Genomic DNA, 19787 nt, shown 5'->3' with positions numbered 1-19787 from the left:
ATGGAGTGGAGTCCGTGCCGAGTGCCTCTCAGCGCGCGGGCAGAGCTAGGGTAACGAAATCCAGGGGGAAAACTCGCCATTGCAGGCCGGCAACAAACCATATGACCAGAGCACTTAGTACACTTCACAGGAACCCAGCCGGAGGAGACGAGCCCTCAGGGGCATGAGTTAGCTTCCCGCTCCAGGCTAAGCAGGGTGCTGTACAGGCCAGTGCTGGCATCAAACGCACAAGGGCTCCCGCTCACCGTGGGAGGGTACTGGTACATGGAGGCGTTGCCAGGATCGATCTCGGCCATCGACTGCACGTCGGCGTCTCTCGCATTCACCACCCGAAGGTAAAGCTCCGTCTTGCCAGCCTGTGGGAGGAGCCAGAGGTCAGTTCTCAGGAGGGCGGGTCTGGGACTGGAGAGGTATTATCACTCGGCTTTGGGCAATGCAAGGCCTGGAGCAGCCAGGCTGTTCTGCATTTCAGTGTCCACCATGTTTTGCTCTAGCCCGGTCTTAAAAACAGGGCTAGTGTTTGTTATTTCCACACTTGCTGAGCCCGGTAAGGGCTGGCGGGATTTTGCTGAAGCTTTAAGCGAATAGCTAACTGACCTCGAAGGTAACAGCACGAGAGCGTCACCCCAGAACGAGGAGGGAACGACCCAAAGAGGGGGAAGGGCAGGTGTCCTGGATCTCAGGAAGGCCTAGCAGCCTTGACTCTGCTCACCTGAGGGATCCCGTTCAGCTGCTCTGTTGTGAGGCCCGGCTGCACCGGAAGCAACCGGACCGGAATCTTCCATTGCCCGCTGATCAGCTGGTGGAGCTGGTCAAAAAGGTTGATTTTGGCCCATCCCCGGGAGGCCAGGCGCTGGATCTCCTGCCCGTAGGCGTCGAAGCCCCCTGAGGCCTGCAGCTCCATCACCAGAGCGATGGAGGTTGAGGGCCGGACTCTGGAAGACACGGACGAGGGAAGCCAAGTTATGGATGGAGGTGTCACAGAAGCGGGCAGATCTCTCCTCCTCGCCGCAGCCACTCCACACCCTCCCTTCAAGGAGCTGCTCTCTGTGCATTGCCTGGTTCAGAGCCTAAGGTCTCCGGGGCAGGGACTGGTTCTTAAAGTGCCACACACATTTACCAAGCAGGGGGAACGGTTTCTGGGTAATGGAAGTTGTCCGCAACATTTCAAAGAGCATTAATCAGCTCACTTCACACATGGCTGGGGCTCTCAAACAGGGACTGAGCCCCCCTCTCTCCGCCCCAGGTCAGCAAAGGCATTCTAGCAGCTCTGCCTAGGAATGCTAACCTAGCCCAGCATCAGGGCGGCAGTGCCCCGTGGGACAAAGCTCGGGCACCCCTCCTGTAGCCCGCCATGCAATGCTGTACAAAGGAACGTAGGATCTGCTGTAGCAGATCAAACCACTGGCCCATCCAGTCTGGGGTGCTTTTTCCAACAGTGACCAACACCAGATGCCTCAAGGGAAGGGAAAGCAGATGACGCCCAGCTGATTTTGCAGTGCTGTCCATAGAGGGAAAGTGTTCCTTGTCCAGCTGTTCCCAACCACCCGTTAAAGAGACATCCGGGGTAGCAGGGCAGGAAGAAGAGGGTTAAATTTGTTCCATACATGGAGGAAGAAGGTGGTAGCCGTTTGCCAACACAGCTCACCTTGGGACCGGCTGTTTAGTTGATAGGATTGCACGGTTGCCTCTCTGCCCGTCTACTACATACGGTGGGAACTGGACCATTTGGCAGTAAGCCACAGGGAGAGGGGTTGGCTTGCCCATCTCCTGCCCGTTACGGTAAAGCCCGGCCACTAGGCAAACCTGGAAGAAGGTAGGGTCCAAGCCCAGCAGGAAGTCGTAGAATATCACAAAGCCGGCCCTGTGAGGGAGGGAGAGGAGGCAGAGAGACAGGTGATGAGAACCTTCTGCACTGCACAAGCATCAATAGATGGGGAAACTGAGGCACAGAGCGGCGCCCTAGCTACTAGGCCACACTCCTGAAGGCAGATGTTAACTGCAGTGAAAAGCTCCTGGGTATCTGGTGGAAGCTCTTCCTGCTAGTGTGGGTCATTTGCCAGCAGCAGCCTTTGAAGAGAGCTTGTTCCAATGACCCTACTACACAGAGGAAGCATTTGATGCCTGGCTCCCCACAGCTGGGCTAAGGCCAGAGGTGGAGAGCAGCAGCTGCAGTTTTCCAACGGGGGTTGTTAACAGTTCTTGCTGGGGAGACATGAACCAGCTCTCTCGTGCCCTGTTGCCTTTCTCCGGCTGAAGCAAGCTGGTTAACATGTTCTCAACCCCCCAGGGCAGCTCATGATGGCCAGTTCCCAGGACACCTCCTACAAAGCAGAGTGGGAATTGCAGCAAAGGATTATGGGACATAGGGGTGGCTGGCCAATGACAAGACACGTACGCTGGGTCATACGGAGCAGGTCCCAGGGCGTCCGGAGGGTCCAGCAAGTGTCTGCTGAGATGGGTCTGAGGCCCCATTCGCTCCTGCAACAGGCAGAAATAGCATGAAGAGCTTCCAGACTGGCCCCCGTGCATCACAAACAGCAGCGCGGAGCAGCCGTTCAGCCAGACACCGGGCTGTGACTGCTAGACCTCACCTGCTGCCCACAGAGCCCCAGCCCTGCCGCAGGGCGACTCGGGGTCAGAGAAGGAAAGACTGGTTAAGTACGTGATCTAGCGGGAGGCGATTGCACGGTCTCCCACAGCCCAGTCTGGGGCTGCTTTGACAAAGCACCTCGCTTTGCTGCACTGGCTCTGCGGGGCTGGCAGCAGGAGAAAATGTCTTTGGGTTAGGGATGCGCAGGGAGCAGGCAGGGTGGGTGGGACAATGACAGTGTCACATTTCTGGCCATGCAGATGTTAACCTGCCATGTGGAGACCTGGAGACAAGTGGCATGCTGTGCACACGTTGGGTTCGGGGGTAGCTGTCAGTGTCACAACAGACAGACACCTGGGGGTCCACAGCTAACCATCCACCAGGTGCTCTGAATGCAGTCACACCCAGCTTTCTGCGAGGGATTTTGGATCATGCTGTCCAGGCAGTATTTCCTACAGTGAGCAGGACTGTAATTACAGCTACCATTAGAGGGCACTCAAAGCACCGTGGGAACTATTAGCACATGCCAGGGTCTGGGCACTTGGGAGCCACACAGAAGACCCACAAAAAGAAAAGGACGACTTGTGGCACCTCAGAGACTAACAAATTTATTTGAGCATAAGCTTTTGTGGGCTAAAACCCACTTCATCAGATGCACGCAGTGGAAAATACAGTTGGAAGATACACACACACACACACACACACAGAGAACATGAAACAATGGGTGTTGCCATACCCACTATAAGGAGAGTGATCAGATAAGGTGAGCTATTACCAGCAGGAGAGAAAAAAAACCTTTTGTAGCGATAATCAGGATGGCCCATTTCCAACAGCTGACAAGAAGGTGTGAGTAACAGTAGAGGGGAAAATAAGCATGGGGAAATAGTTTTACGTTAAAGCTTATGCTCAAATATATTTGCTCATCTCTAAGGTGCCACAAGTCCTCCTAGTTCTTTTTGCTGATACAGACTAACACGGCTGCCACTCTGAAACCTGTCACAGAAGACCCGGTACACCTGGACGTGGCTGGGAGGTTATGGTCTTCAGGAAGCCAGAGCAGAAACAACCTGGGAGCTGGTCTGCACATGAGCTTTTCTTTAGTCAGGAACTGGAACACCAGGAGGGGACCAGATCCTGGATTATTTCAGCCCCATAAGTGCCTCCTGGAGACATTAAAAGTCAGCTACCAAGGCAAAAGGAGACCTTGTGGGCCCCGCCTCCCATCCCCAGGGAAAGGACTCTCACCACGAAGGGGAGCTCACGCAGGCCTGGCAGAGGCAGGGGCGGGGGAGGTGGCCGGGGCGGGGCCACTGGCGGCGGGAGCATGGGTGGCGACCTCCTCCCAGCCCGTCGGGGCTGCATCCTCTCTGCGCCATGTCTCAGCATCCCGATCTCGGCGTGCAGCTGAGCCGTCTCCATGGTGTGCGCCCGCTCCTGCTCCATCAGCTCTTTGTCCAGAGCGCCTGGGGGAAGGGAGCCAAAAAGCAGAGGGGAGGCGCACTGCCAAGCAGCCGTGCAGCCTGAACGCAGGGCACCATAATGGGTCCTGGGCCACCTGGGCCACAGGGAAAGGGAGGGAGGGGAGCAGGCAGCCCAGATGCCCCGCTCCCTGCGCTGGCTCCCCATTCATCCTCACTGGGCTGCGCTCTGATGGATTCCTGCTCTCCCCACCCTGCCCCCAGGGTACCGCAACCCCAGCATGCACGGCACCCAGGAGCACGCTCACGAAGCTGGGCGCAAGGAGTTCTTGGGGCAGAGCTCCCAGCTGCAGGAGATCAGGAGCACAACACAAAGCTCATCTGTTGGCATCCGCCTTTCCTTGACCAAGGAGACAGCAACTCTCTGGCCAGCAAGTCCTTCCTGCCCTTAGTTCTCTCCACTCAAGGACAGGGCGATGTACGAAACTGAGCAGGGGGGTGCAAGGAAAGGGACCTACGGGGATATCACTGACCCTTCACGTCCTCGCACCCGGTGAGCCCATGTCCCAGTGACTGGGGCAGCAGGGATAGGGAAAGATAAACAATAACGTATGCGCAGGGACACCCATCCCAGCCAGGCACCGGCCCTACTGCAGATGCCCGCAGCTTCCCTTCACTGTCTTGGCCGTGAGCGGCCCACAAGCTGGCGCCCTGTCATGGCATCAGGGGCGATGGGCAGGAGACAGGAGAGCACAGCGCCTACCGCAACCAATATCACCTCCCTCGCCTGGCATTGGACAGGGCCATCGGGCCAGCGGCTCCCGCACCAGGGCTGCTGTTGATTAAGTTAACTCTTGGTTGGTGTTTTATGAGACATGTAACTGGAAAACATCTGCACTGCCCTTTATAGCTCCCGCCAGCAAGAGCTGTGTGCAATAATTACCATAGCTTATTTAATGACCCCCCACCATGGGTCTTTGGCAAGGACTGACTCTCCGACCTTCAGCACCAAAGCACAGGCCTCCACCACTAGAGCTGAGGGAGTGACACCAATAACTAGCAGCAGTAGTAGGTTCTTTCCCTCTGTGTGGTGTCTGCAGAGGACACCACATGCATCCCAGGATGCATTATTGACAGCCCCCTCCCCCAGCGCGCTGTGGTATCAAAGCATCAACGCCGGCCCCACACAAGGAATGTAGCAGCGGCGACCAGAACACCCTCACCCAGCCGGGTGCTGAATCCTGGGCCCCTGGCAAGGGGCAGGTTGGTGTCATGTTCGGAAGTGATGGCTAGTGTATTTACATATACACCCGCAGCCGCCAAGGGAGGGGGTCACAGACCACACCGGGCCAAGCCCGGGCCGGTGTCAGAACGGTGCAGAGGGCTGGCTGACAGCCCGGGGGAAAGGGCAGCACGTTTCCAGGACACCCTGGGATTGGTACGGTCCTGGAAACGGAGCTGAACTAGGTCACTCTAGCTGTGCAGCCTGCTGCGGCCTCTGGATGGAGGCGGAGATGCGGTGTGACCTGGCAGCTCTTGGCCACAGTATCACGGAGGTGACTGCTGCACTCTCGCAAAGGTACCCCACACCCCACTGCACTGCAGCCGCTGTGATGCCACCAACAGCCGGCCCCGTTCAGGCGCTCTCAGGGATCCCTCTGGGCCACGTGCTCCGTGCTGCGGAGAGAGGCTGGACATGCCCTGCTTACCGTCATCTGCCCTCCTCTTGTCCCTCTGCATCTTCAGCTTAAAGAGCTCGTCCTCCAGCCGCTGATTCTCCAGCTCCACAGCCAGCAGCTCTGCGTCCAGGCCCCGGTGTTCTGCAATCACAGCAAGCGGGGACACTCACAGTTACACACAGGAAGAGCTGTGCCGGGGGCAGGGAGAGAGCAGGAGGGACTTGCACCTTCCACTGCCAGGCGCCAGCTGGGAGGATTCGAACTCAGACCCATGTCCTTGGCTTGCATGCAGGGTAGGAGTGTGGCGGCCTCTGAGGTTAGTGCTTTGCAGCTGTTCTGGTGCAGTGACGTGACGTTAATGCTGCACCTCAGTGTGCTAAGCCCAGGCTCCCAGACACCCGGAACAAGCTCCACTCCCAGGGGTCCCTGGAGGAGGGGCAGGAGGGACTTACTTTTCTTCCGCTCCTTGTGTTCCTGCCTCCCAGCCGCCCTCTCCAGTGCCGTGGCCTCCACCTGCAGGTCGTACATCTGTGCCAGAACGGCAGGGTTGCTCCCTCCGCCCTGCAGGTAGGCCAGGTGCAGGGCTCTGAGGGGAAGCAGAATGGAGTCAGGCCCCTGGCAGCCTACGTCTGAGGGAGCCTCTCTCAGCCAGGGGTGACTGAACCTCATGTGCACCCCCACCCCAGGCCCGACACAGTCCTAGTGGAGAGCTGCTAAGCTGGAGGGCTAAGGGCCAATCCGGCCTGACCCCAAGATGCTGGGCTAGATGGGACCTAGAAGGCCATTTCCATCTCTCCATCCTGAGATCCACAGCAGGAGCGGCCCCATTTAACTGCACCAGGGTCTCCCCAGTTACAGAAGTGCAGGGTTGGCCTGGGCCCCTACTGCTTCGGTGGAGCCGCTGGCAGCGGGGCTTGTGCACACCTTATTTCCGAGGAGAGGGGCCCAGCAGCCGGAGGGAACGGGATGAGACTGATGGAGACCTTCCCGCCCGCCTTCCCCGCGGCCTCGGCTGCGTTGGTACGGCTGTCTGGCTCCAGCCTGCTTCTGAAAATGGAACCAAAGCAGGGCGGGGAGTGAGATCTACCTGGGTTGCCGCTTCCCATCAGCATTTCCCCTCTGGTCCCTGTGCTTCATCTCCTAAATCAAACCTACGGCAGGAGCTGCCCTGAGACAGGAAACACGGTGGAGCCCAAAGGTCCCTGGGATTATCTCGGAGTCTTTGGCGGACAGGAGAAAGGAAGCCAGCATGGCCGAGGGACACCTCCCTCCCCGTCTGTATTATCATTAGCTTTGACCTCAGTTGGCACCTGTCCCTTCACACGCAGGCCCAAGGCCATCTCCTCCACAGCTCCCACTGGCTGGAGCAGCCCCCGTGTGTCCCTCTCCGTGAATTTTCAGATCCCAGCTGGAGGGTGAGGTCCCCTCCCCTTCTGCTTTCAGCCTTGTGCCTGAGAGCTCCCCTCATTCACCATGGAGAGCTCCTAACTCCAAGGCTGGGCTCAGACTGACACCTCACACAGCTCTCCAGGCACCTCAGGGCCCAGGGAGCGTCCAGGGATCCAGGCACCCACCATCAGCATGTAAATCTGGAGTCTGGGCCCAGGAGGTCTGTGCACCTGCTCTCTGGAACTGAGTTCGACTTGTGACCGTCCCTTCTCCTGCACTGTTTAACTCTGTGGAGCATCCTGGGGCCCGGTCAGCTCCCAGGGGGTCTGTGTGCCAGACTGTGCTGACAGATCACAGCATCAGCCCCACTCCCCTCCCAGCCTCTCCCCTGGCTGGGTCTAGGGTGACCAGATGTTCTGATTTTATAGGGACGTCCCAATTTTGGGGCCCTTTTTCTTATATAGGCTCCTATTACCCCCCTGTCCTGATTTTTCACATTTGCTGTCTGGTCACTCTAGCTGGGTCCCTTCTGAATTGGTATCCTCCTTCCAGCGAGCTCCTGCCCATCCACGTGGTAGCAGCATAAGCTCTTCCTTCCACTGGGAAGCGAGAGACACACCTCCTGCCAGGCCCGGGGATCAAGAGACCGAAGAGCAGGGCATGGTGGCGGGCTCCCCCAGCTCCACAGCAGCACCATGCTGCCCCCACACTAGGTGAGGACACTTGTTGGGTCCTCACCTCCAGGCTGCAGCCTGCATGAGCCCAATCTGGTCTCTCAGAGCATCCAGCGCCAGCTGGTTCTTCCCCTCCTGGGCCTTCAGCTCCAGCAGCAGCTGCTCGATGTACGTGGTGGAAGAGTTGCTGACGGCCAGCTCCGACAGGCGCCTGCGGATTTCTGCGGGACACACAGGGATAACTTCACTGCACAAGACTACAGTCGGTCCACCAGGATCCCCGCCTCTCTGCCAGGCCACATCACACACACAGTCCAGTCTCCCTGCCTCCCACCTGACTGCATCTGGATCTCCCTCCAGCACATCCCAGGACGCTGAAGGCAGCTCTGGTTGCTGGAGACCCAGCTGGGGTGTGTGACCCTAACCAATGGGAGTGGGCTTCTCCCATCCATTTAGCAACATCCCCCTCTTCTTTGGGATGCCCAGGCTACTGGGAACCGTGCGTCAGCCCAGTCAAGGCTGCCTGTCTGCATTCACCTGCCTCCCGGGATACTCCAGACTCGCTGCCCCACTGCTAATGGGAACAAGTATGAAGGGGAGAGAATTCAGCATAGGGGCAACATGCATGTTCCCCTCCTCCTACCCTCTCCCTGCTGCTCCAGATGCTGGTTCCTGGCCTGGATATCAGCCACCTGGTGCTCGTGCGCCTTCGCTATCTCCTGCAGCCGCTCCCTGTACCCCTGCTGGTGGGAAATCCGACGGCTGGCATCCTCCTGGAGGACAAGCAAAGCCCACAGGAGCAGAAGGCATAACACCACGAGAGCCAATTCTAGTCAAACTCCGTGCAAGGGTGGAGGAGCCCACGGGGTGCTGAGGACGACCCCATTCTGGACAAGCTCAGAAAGCCCTCGACTGGCTCAGCCAGGGAGGGGCGACAGATGTGCTGTCTGCCCAGTTCACATGTAGAGAGTCAGGCACCGGGTTAGAGGCCCAGATTTTGACAGGAGGAGGCTGGGAGCGAGGCGGGGGTGGGGGTCCCAGCTCTGGAACTGCTCTCCATGCTGAGCCAGTAGCGTCAGGGTACAGCACGAGGCTCATCCCTTCAGCTAACAAGGCGAGACAGGACGCACGGGGGCAGTTCTAGCTACCTGTGGGTCTCGTTAAGTTTGCAGAGTTGCCAACTCTCACCACCCCGGGGATTTTCGTAAAGCCGAAAGCTTTGCCCTGCCAATAACCTCCTCTCTCTCACACCCTGGAGTGGCTTCAGCACCATCCACTGAGAGAAGGCTGTTGGGTCTACAAAACCCAGGATGATGGTATGTGTTTATGAGCCACATCTGCTGGCCCCCTATCTTTTAACTAGGTACATATGTACAGTCGCTCTCGCAACAGGAGTGACTTCAGGCCTCCGCAGACCTGGGCAGGATCTGACCGAGTGACCAAGACTTCTCTCTGTATCCCAGTGTCCAAGGCGTTCCACCCTCTTCTGCACGGGTTCTAGTTGCCTCCCGTTCCCTGCATATTTCTCAAATCACAGAGTTGCCCTTGCTTGGTTTTACCTCTGGCTTTAAGGGCTGGAGAGTAGGGACAGTGTCCTCCAGAGACATCCTCAGTTTGTGGAACTGTTAAAAGGAAGAGAAGTGATCATGTCCTGACAGACATTCCCTCCTTCTGTATCAGCACAATATAAAAGATAGGACAGGGACCCAGAGGTAGCTAGGGGTTGCTGATGCATTAAACCCCTTCAAAGGTTCTGGTGAGAGAATTAACTCAGCTAACCCTGAAGACCCTTTAAAGGTACAAAATGAGTGACTGAATCTTGCACCACACACGCACCGCCCACTGTTATCTCATATCCCTAGAAATGTTATGGGTCTTTTGCTAGCTTTTCAAATCACCCCATGATTTTCCCAGAACCCCAAAATATATCAGCTAAGAAGCCAGGGCCACACTTATGGACGCAAAGTGTAGCAACCTGCATGGAACCCAGCGGGAGGAGCATAGGTTGCAGGAGGGAAGAGTATGAAGAAAGCACCAGGCCGTCAGTCTGTGTGCGCATGGCTGCAATACACTCGCTGCAGTTGCAGCACCTCTGTAAATAGTGCTCTTAATAAAGAACTAATTTAGTTTTACACACATGGCGTCCTTTCATGATATTACCCGGCACACAGCACAGGAAACAGAAAGGGTCACTCCCGCATTCACCCGGTGCTGTGGCATGCAAAGCAGCAATGGGGACTCCTGGGTTCGTGCTCCCCTCAGTGCCCTGCTTTTTAACAGCCCTTGAAAATGCACGGGACTCAGATATGCATCGCAGGAGCGTGTGGAAAGGGGCAGCAGCCTCCCTCACCCATACAGGATGCTCAGTTGCCAGAAGCGTCCGTAACCCATTCCCTGATTCCATCTATGGGCCCGTGAAATGGGGATCTGTGGGCTGCACGGAGGAGCCATGGTTGGGGACAGTGGAGGGTGAGGACCCAATGTAAAGAAGCGGGGAACTCCAAATTCCAGCACAACAGTCACCATTGCTTGCACTCAGTACCTCCTCAGCCAACTTCCTCAAGGCCTGGCTCTCCGAGGGGCTCCCTTTAAGCTCGTAGCCTCCGAGCAGGTTCCTCTCACGGTGGCTCAGGAAGTCCTGCGGCTGCTGCCCCAGACGGACTCTCCTCACTCGCGGGCTGCTCAGCTGCCGCCGCTGGACCAGGAAGCAAAGGACCACAGCGGGGGTGAGCGACAAACACATGGGCCCATTAATGTGGGTGTGGGAGGGGGGGCCAGGGGCCATGGCCTGGAGCAGCAGGCCTCAGACTAAGACCTGGGGAACCCCTGCACAGTGCCAACAAACTGGGTCTCCCACCTCCAAGACTTGGATCCGTGCAGCTGTAATGGATTCTTAGACTGACACTGTACTTCAAACCAGGGGCTCTCACCCTTTTTCTTTCTGAGTCAGGAGTTTTCAGGAGTTTTGCCACTGACATCAATAGGGCCAGGATTTCAGGCAAGGGATACATGCACCACTGTCTGAGAACCGCTGCCTTCCACTGCTTTGGAAATCTCCAGCTTCATTTCTGTGTGGCCAGCTGCATGTTAGGATGATCCCCGTTCTCACCTAAAGGGGCCGCTGCTTTAGCCCAGAGCTGGGGCAAAATAGCTAAATCTGATTACCTGCCCCACCCCACCCGCCAGGCCTCCTCCCAAAAATGCAACACACCTGGTTAATCCCCCTCTGCAATATCTATATGCCCCCAAGTGGCCCTCCAGGACAAGGGACGGGCTGAATCTCCAAGTGATAGCCACATGTCCTCCTGTGCTGGGATACACTGTTCGCAGCAGGAAGTGGAAGCTGTATGGGGAAAGCTCTGGTGATGGGACTGGGTGGCAGGGATGAGGTGCTGGGCTCAGCCTCTCACAAGAACATAGAGCATCTTCCAAGCCCCCTGTGAACATTCATCAAGTCTCAAGGCCCCACAGCGAGGTGGGCAACTACCATTATCCCTGCCTCACAGGTGGGGGAAACTGAGGCACGGAGCGGGTAAGTGAGTCATCCAAGTCCACAGAGCCAGTCAGTGTCAGAGCCAGGATTAGAATTTAAGCAGCATCCAATTCCTATAGTGATGGGTGCCAGCATAAAAACCCAGTGAGACAGATAGATCTACAGAGCTTGCAGCTCAACGCTCAGACCACTAGACCGGGCTATCTCTCTACCAGCACCTCTCAGCCTGTGGGGCTGTGACCAGCACGTATCTGGGGAATGGAGGTGGTAATTCTACAGCTTGTTTAGGTTCTTTTATTGTGCCCACCCAGCAAGGTACCTGAGCACCCCACAGCTCTGAATCTTGGTGCTGTCTGGCTGGCAGGGACATTACAGAGCCCATGGGGTACCCGCTGCAGTGAGAACAGTGTCTGGAGAGGAGTGTTGAATTTTGGCAGCACGTACTATTTAGCCACCACTCGGCACCCCAGAGGTGGCTGCATTTTCACAGAGCTATCAAGCACTTCAGGAGGGAAAGCCCTGTAGAAATATAAGCTATTACAACGGAATCAGAGGGGGAGGGATTATTTGCATCTGGATCCCTTCTGGAGTCTGTCCGGCTTATTTGTTGCACCCAGCCTGTGGAATTCAAATGCAGGAGGCTTTGGGGAATGGACTGGGAGCGGGCAGGGCTGGATTACCCACTTGTTCGCTTACACGCTGCCATCTCCTAGCAACTCAGCAGACAAGCCTGGTGCAACACTAGGTTTCCGTTGGGGAGTGAACAGCACTTTTCAAGGCTGGTTCATGCCAGGGTTCACACCCACTGCCAAGTGCTGAGCTGAAGAGAGCTTCTCTCTCTTCCTAACGGCTGGGTGCAACACAGGGCTTCCACGGGCTGCCTGCTGGTGAATGCACCATCCCCTCAGCAGGGGAGAGAGAACACACTGAAGGGATAGGAGGAAACCCTCTCCCAGAGGTCCCAAGCTGGGTGGGGTCCCCCCATTGTGCTAGGGGCTGTACATACATACAGTGAGGCAGCCCCTGATTACATTAAGAACATAAGAATGTTCAGATGGCCCATCTAGCCCAGTCTCCTGTCTTCTAACAGCGGCCAGTGCCAGGTGCCCCAGAGAGAATGAACAGAACGGGTAATCATCAAGTGATCCAGCCCCTGTTGCCCATTCCCAGCTTCTGGCAAACAGAGGCTAGGGACACCATCCCTGCCCATCCTGGCAAATAGCCATTGATGGACCTATCCTCCATGAACCTATCTAGTTATTTTTTGAACCCTGTTATAGTCTTGGGCTTTCACAACATCCTCTGGCAAAGAGTTCCACAAGTTGACTGTGCGTCGTGTGAAGAAATACTTCCTTTGTGTTTGTTTTAAACCTGCTGCCTTTTAATTTCATTTGGTGACTCCTAATTCGTGTGTTATGAGGAGTAAACAACACTTCCTTATTTACTTTCTCCACACCAGTCGTGATTTTATAGACCTCTATCACGTCCCTCCTTAGTCGTCTCTTTTCCAACCTGAAAAGTCCCCGTCTTATTAATCTCTCCTCACATGGAAGCTGTTCCATACCCCTAATCATTTTTGTTGCCCTTTTCTGAACCTTTTCCAATTCCAGTAGATCTTCTTTGAGATGGTGTGTCCATACGTGCACACAGTATTCAAGGTGTGGACATACCATGGGTTTATAGAGAGACAATGATATTTTCTGTCTTATTATCTATCCTTTTCTTAACGATTTCCAGCATTCTGTTTGCTTTTTTGGCTGCCGCTGCACACTGAGTGGAGGTTTTCAGAGAACTGTCCACAATGACTCCAAGATCTCTTTCTTGAGTGGTAACAGCTAATTTAGACCCTATCATTTTATATGTATAGTTGGGATTCTAAACAGATGAGAGAAACCAATGATCCAGAACTGTTAGAATTAAATCAAGATGAAAAATTACCTGAAAAAACAACTGAGCGTGTGCCCTTTTTTGGTTCGTTATGATTTATCCCCAAGGTTTGGGGGTTTGTTCCCTAATGTATGAAGATCCCACCCCCTTCCAGAAGTGTGTGCTTTTTCCTGCTTGCTTTGTACATTAGAATTTCAGGTCTCTTCTGCCCTGGAAACCTCTATGGATGACTGGGTTTATGACAGCAGGATTTCTGAGAAAGGAGAACCTGACAGAGGGCGAGTGCATTTTAGCCAGATTGTTTCAAGCTCTTTGGTTTTGTTAACTCCTATTTAACTCAAACATCTAGCAGACAAAAGTCTCTTTGCTAAGGATTCAGCACCTCCTGTCTTTCGGTTTAGGGCTAAGAGGGTTCCCAGTCCACTTCTCTGCATCAGCCAAGATGTTCTCCAGCACAACAGGGAAGGAAAGACTTACCATTCCTGATATTTCTAAGGAAAACAGGCTTAAAAGAAAATTCTATTCTGGCTTCTTTCTACATCTCAAAGCAGGGAAAAAAAAAACAAAAACGGAGGGTGGGGAGGGGAGGGGAAGAGAACAAGCCCATTGGAAAGAAACAAACCAAGCAGTAAGTGAAGTCTATGAAGAAGCCCAGTCCAGCTGGCTGTACCGTGCTGAGGAAGGGACTTGGGAACCTTCCTTCTTTTCATGCTTGGGGCCTGCTCCAAAGACATTTCCCATGCTGCAGGCTGGGAATAAAACCTCCCAACACTCCCTCCAAGGCACTTCTTTGCCATATTTCTGCGGTCTAGCTACCAGTGGGGAGGCAATGAGCAGGGGTGGAGCCTGGTTAGCCGCACATCCCTGCAGACCAGCCCTTGATGCAGGAAAGGGCTTAGATTACCGTGTGGTCTGGAGTCTCTGTGTTCCTGGGCATCTTCCTCCCCTGCAGGCCATGCTGCTCCTGGTGTCTGGCATGGAGAGAAAAGGAGTCACCTGCTGCCTGACTCCCAATGCAGAACTTCTCCACATGCTTGTCCAGCAGATGCTTGGAGCGGAAGCCCATGTCGCAGCTTGGGCAGCAGAAAATCCTCACGTCCGTCATGCTGCATGGGAACAGGGGCCCCAAAGTGCCTGGTTCTCCTAAGGGGGGTTTCCCCCAGGTCCGCCGGTCACAGTTGCTCCAAATACCTAGTCCTGGAGCAGAGTCAGTTAAACAGACGATGAGCCTTTAGATGGCGGTTTCCCTCCTCAAGGTAAGTCCCTAACCCTCCCCAACAAGATGCAGCTCAGCGTCATCGTAATTTCCCAACCTGCTCTAATTATTATCCCCATTTTAAGGATGGGGAAATAGAGGCACAGAGAAACCAAGGGACCACAACGGGAGTTGGCGTCAGAACTGGGATTAGAGCTTGCGTGAACCTGGCTCCTAGCCCCAAGCTCAGTCCACCAGACCTCGCTGCCTGAGACGGGGGGGCACCAGGGTGTAAAAAGATAGACACACACCGGGACAAAACATAAATAAAGTTACTAGAGTCACTCGCCAGTTTGGGGGTGGGGGAGAGACCAAGCTTCCCTCTCCCCAGTTAGATGCTGCAGCCATGTCCTTGCCCAGGATGCTCCAGCAACTGGGGCAAATTAACATTTATAGGGCTTCAGGTTTCCTAGGTGTCTAATGAACCTGCTCTCCAATTTCCTAAAGGTGGGGGAGGGATGGGAAGACTACCCCCTCCCCCTTATTTTTTGGTCTTGCTGCATCAGGCTGGGAGAGGGGGGGAGACCAGCCCATTCTTGCCCTGGCATGGGGCACAGCTGCCTGCCAACGCCTTCTAACAAGCCCCCCAGTTCAGGGGCAGAGACTCATCGGCCACATGGCTCCAGTGAGATTGCGATTCAATCAAGGACTGACCTGTGCTGCGGCCGAGTTGGTTGTAAGGGTCCCGTGCGGGTACTGCCGAGCTCTGGCTTCAGGGCTGTGAGCTGCAGTTGCTAGACTGGTAACCGGGGGTGGTACCAGCCCAGTGGTGTGAAGGGGGAAGGGACAGGAGCTGAGGAGCCAGGCCTGTTAGCAACGGGAGGATTACCATGGCTGTGGCCTGTTTGTGTTTGGCCAGGCGGCCATTGGTAACAGGGTCGCTGGCAGAACAAGAGGTTCCTTGCATTGAAGGGAGACAAGCTGGTTTGACCGTCAGAGCAACACAGGAGAGAGGGACGAGACACACGGAGCAACAAGCCCCACTAAGCCATCTTTTAAGGACTCTTTATGGGGGAATTGCCATTCAAGGGCTCTCCCTTAAAGAACTGACAGCCTGGCAGAGGCTGGGAGTGAGAGGATGATGCCTGCTGCATTGTCAACGAAACCCAGACGCCCTGAAATGAGAAAACTGTCCCTGTTCGTTGGGTAGAAGGGCTGCCCAAGCAGGTGCACAGACAGTGCAGCCTTTGGGGATCCCAAAACAAAAGTACAGAAGAGAAAGTTTAATAAAACCCTTGCCCAGCCTAAGGGCCACCTTAGGAGGAGCTTGAGGGACACAGTGCGGTTCCTCTTAATGCAAGCAGCTCACGAAGGTGAGTGATCCTGCCAAGGCCTGGATGTGACTGAACCGGATTCCCAAGAAGAGGACCCTCCCCCCCAAAAAAGCATCACAGGAATATTTTGGCAGAGCACCCATTGCATGGAACGACACCAAATGACACATTCTGTTACACCCAGGCTACCTTGCCGATTCCAATGCAGTGCATACTGAATTTCCCATAGCCTCGTGCAACTTTGCAAGAAAGGTCATGAGAATTTACCAGCATCCATGTTTTTAGTGATGAAAACATCGTACTTACCCAGCCACACAAATGACTTGCCCTAGCTCAGGAGGAGAGCAACGTTTTGTAAAGCTGGCATAGTGCAAAGAGATTCATCTAGAACAAAATCCCCAACTATCAAAGTCTCATTTCTTTAGACCTCAGCTTCAAGTCCTGCATCATAAACGGCACTTGATGTGATTAGTAAGGGGCACAGAAGTGCTGTTCTCCAGCAGTCGGACATCGAGACTCTTTGTAAAGGAGAGGGGAGTGCAGTGACCATCTCTGCACCATGGCACTTGCTGACATACCGAGTTAGTGGGGAGATGTGATGAGAGGCAGGAGTTAGGCTTCCCATCCTTGTTTTAATGGGAATAGACTTGATCATTAGATATTTATAAATGATCCAACCAAGACTTTCCTTTATCCCATCAGGCCTTTAACCTCCCCTATAGCCCTGAGGCTGTTAGCTCCCCTAGTGAAGTACGCAGAGCCAAGAAGCAGTTTTTATTTAGGAGAGGTTCCCAGTGCCTTTATGTGGGCAGCTGCAGGCCCCTTGCTCTGCAGTTGCCTACAGCAATGCACAACACACTGAACCTGTTTTCAAAGCCAAGGAGGTAAAATAGGACGATTAGCTGAGTTAAAGGGTCACTTCAGCAGTTGAGCTGCAGGGGGAGCCTGGAAGTGCAGTGAAGAACATACAGTAACAGAAAAAGTTACCTGCTAGCAATGAGAATGCACCAACTTCATGGAGCTGACATGGCCTCAGATTCCTTTACACATTGCTGAATGTATGAGAGAGAGATCAACAGGAATCCAACCCTCCCTTTACAAACCCCCTCAATGTCTCTGGCAGTCTGCTACTCAGAGCTATACTGGTTGAGCTCCCCTGTAGTTGTCCAATGTCATTCTTCATTGCCCTCTGCTAGATTTAACACATTGTTTGCAAAAGTTTGAGGGCCTGAAGATAACACTCTAAACACAAGGAAAAGCATGCAAGAGCCTGGCCCTGCTGCCCCCTTTCTGTCCCCCTAGAAGTTATAATTACAGTTGTTCATAACAAAATCTAGTCACTGCCCGACTCGTTAGCAGGCTACAGAAGTCTGTATGATTGAGATCAGTACCAAGAGCTCTACAGAATTGTGAGCCTTTGACTCAGCTCATCAGGAGAAGGGGGCTTGTTGAGCCTGCAAAACTACCCAGGATGGATGGAGTTGGTTTGAGGTGAACTCACTCATCCCTCTGGAATGCTCAGTGCATCCCATCTTCTTTACTTCAGACTAAGTTCTAAGGAGGTATCACCTTTAGGATTTGCGTACTGTACACAACAGCCCAAACCTTTCCTTGGAACAACACAATAATTCATCTAAGAAGCCAGTGCTACTGGTGAGAAACCCAGCATCCTCTTCCAGTGGTTGGAATTCTTACTAAACTGCTATCCTTGTACCCTGTTGTATTTGGTATCTACTTCTGGCTAATGGGTTCCTGATAAGCCTAGACCCTGCAATCTGGCTGCTGGGTTGGCAAATCAGCTTGTGCAGTAACTGAGGTTCTTGGAGATGGTTGTCCAAAGTGAGCGTCTGCAGCTGTCTGCTGTTCCAGGGCATAACGTTTGGTGAAAGTATGGGGCGATGCCCATGTAACTGCTTTACAAATGTCAGTGATGGGTACATGTTTGAGAAAGGCTATGGATGTGGACATAGCTCTAGTGGAGTATGTGCGAAGTCCAGAAGGAACTTGCAGATTGTAATTTTGGTAACATATTTGGATACAATTAGAGATCCATTTAGAAAGTCTCTGTTTGGAAATGGTTTGGCCTCTTGATCATTCTGTTGTGGATACAAATAGTCTGGACGATTTTCTGAATGTTTTTGTTCTCTCTTCATAGAATGCCAGCGCTCTGCGGACGTCTAGTGTATGAAGGGACACATCCCTGTTATTGGCGTACGGCTTGGGAAAGAATACAGGTAAGTGAATGGGTTTGTTGAGATGGAAGGAAGAGGCGACCTTGGGTATGAATTTAGGGTGTGGGTGTAGGATGACTTTGTCCTTGAGGAAAGTGGTATGAGATGGGTGTGCCATTAGGGCACCCAACTCTCCCACTCTTCGTGCTGATGGGATAGCTACTAAAAAGGTGACCTTCATGGATAAGTGTAGGAATGAGCAGATCAATAGTGGTTCAAAGGGTTTGCCCATCAGGGCACGTAGAACAAGGTTGAGGTCCCACATAGGGGTCTGGTCCCTTAATGTGGGATAAGTGGTCTCTATACCCTTGAGAAAATGCTTAGTCAGTGGATGGGTGAAAACAGTGAGTCCGTCCACCTTGTCGTGAAAGGTGGTGATGGCTGGTAAGTGTACTCTCAGTGACCTAGTTGAGAGGCTTGACGTTTTTAGTGTCAATATGTAATCAAGGATATTGGGTAATGGGGTCGATTGTGGAATGATTTGCTTGTCTCTGCACCAGACAGAGAATCTTTTCCACTTGCGTGCATATGTTTTTCATGTGGAGAGATGTCAGCTGTTAAGAAGAATGTCTCGGACCTTCTTGGAGCAGCATGTTTCAAGTTCTGTCATCCCTGGATTAGCCAGGCTTTAAGATGAAGTGTTGGAATGTTGGGGTGATGGAGGTGTCCTCTATCCTGGGTCAGTAGGTGAGGAAGGAGGGGAAGGGTTCGTAATTTGACACGTGTAGGACATGATTCAACAGGAGGATCGGGGGGAAGGCGTACAGGAGTGGGGCCTCCCAAAGAGTTTTGGCCCAGTTTCGCTCGGGAGCAGTATTGTGGGCATGTGGCATTGTGGGTTGTGACAAAAAGGTCTATTGAGGGGAATCCCCGTTGTCGGACTACAGTTTGCAGAATTTGTGGGTCTAGTTCCCACTAATGTGTCCATAAGAAGTTCCTGCTGTGGTCTCGTCTGCTGTGGCATTCTGGTTTCCAGGTAGGTAGGATGCCGTGATGTGTATGTTGTTGGAGATGCACCATTGCCAGAGGTGAACTGCTTCTGTGCAGAGCAGGTAGGATTGGGCCCCTCGTTGGCAATTTATACAAAACATAGTCGCCAAATTGTCTGTGAGAATCTGGACAGTTTTGTTGAGGATTGGGGGAGAAAGTGATGGCAGGTGTTTTGAACTACTCAGAGCTCCAGTAGATTTATTTGGAGATTTGACTCCTCTAGGGACCATCGGCCCTGGATGATGATGTCGGCCAAGTGTGTCCCTCACATCCTACCAGAGGCGTGTCCGTGGTGATAGTGACTGATGGGGTTTCCCTCTGGAAGGGAACACCTGAGCAGACCTTTGTTTTGTCCACCATGTGAGCGACTCTTTCACTCTGCTGGGCATTGTAAGCCATCTGTTGATTGAGTCTCTGTGAGGAATGTAGACAGTGTGTAGCCAGGTTTGTAGACATCTCATACGCAGCCTGGCATGTTTCACAACAAATGTGGTAACCGACATGTGTCCGAAAAGTTGTAGGAACATTTTGGCGGACGATTGTGGGCTGTGTCTTACCGTTACGGTTAGGGTTAAGGCAAGAAACGGTGGTTGGGGTAGCCATGCTGATGCCGTGACACAGTCGAGGTGTGCCCCTATAAAGTCTAGTTGTGGGGTTTGGGTCAGGGTGGATTTCTGTAGGTTGGTTTGTAACCCTAGGTTTGTAACCCTAGGTTTGTAAATAGGGTTAGAGTGGTGTGAATAGCCTGGACTGTCTCGTCTTATGTCGGTGCTTTTAGCAGGCAGTCATCTAGATAGGGGAATGTGGTCACACCCTGCTTGCGAAGGTGTGTTACTGCAACGGCCAGTACTTTGGAAAATACCCTTGCAGCCATGGAGAGGCCAAAAGGAAGTACCTTGTATTG

General features: G+C 53.6%; 1 protein-coding gene across 7 annotated transcripts in view; it reads right to left on the bottom strand.

Moving 5' to 3' along the window:
* The window catches only part of CCDC17 (coiled-coil domain containing 17), a 44540-nt gene extending 29418 nt beyond the window's left edge, over positions 1 to 15122 (bottom strand). For all 7 annotated transcript variants that reach the window (XR_012669745.1, XR_012669746.1, XM_048861406.2 and 4 more), the window contains exons 1-14: positions 15043 to 15122; positions 14038 to 14330; positions 10296 to 10448; positions 9313 to 9375; positions 8397 to 8526; positions 7818 to 7974; positions 6615 to 6737; positions 6143 to 6276; positions 5721 to 5831; positions 3839 to 4056; positions 2399 to 2481; positions 1649 to 1864; positions 713 to 935; positions 246 to 356 (exon numbers count right to left, since the gene is read on the bottom strand). Coding sequence is in view for 5 of the 7 variants with exons in the window: in XM_048861406.2 (XP_048717363.2) it covers positions 246 to 356; positions 713 to 935; positions 1649 to 1864; positions 2399 to 2481; positions 3839 to 4056; positions 5721 to 5831; positions 6143 to 6276; positions 6615 to 6737; positions 7818 to 7974; positions 8397 to 8526; positions 9313 to 9375; positions 10296 to 10448; positions 14038 to 14238 (1923 nt within the window). In the remaining 2 variants the exon portion in view is untranslated. The remainder of the gene's footprint in view (positions 1 to 245; positions 357 to 712; positions 936 to 1648; positions 1865 to 2398; positions 2482 to 3838; positions 4057 to 5720; positions 5832 to 6142; positions 6277 to 6614; positions 6738 to 7817; positions 7975 to 8396; positions 8527 to 9312; positions 9376 to 10295; positions 10449 to 14037; positions 14331 to 15042) is intronic.
* Positions 15123 to 19787: the final 4665 nt, after the last annotated feature.

Source organism: Caretta caretta, chromosome 8, assembly GCF_965140235.1.
Source record: "Caretta caretta isolate rCarCar2 chromosome 8, rCarCar1.hap1, whole genome shotgun sequence".
NCBI classification, from domain to species: domain Eukaryota; kingdom Metazoa; phylum Chordata; order Testudines; family Cheloniidae; genus Caretta; species Caretta caretta.
Note: the sequence above shows the minus strand (reverse complement) of the source record. Positions and strands in the feature narration are given on the sequence as shown.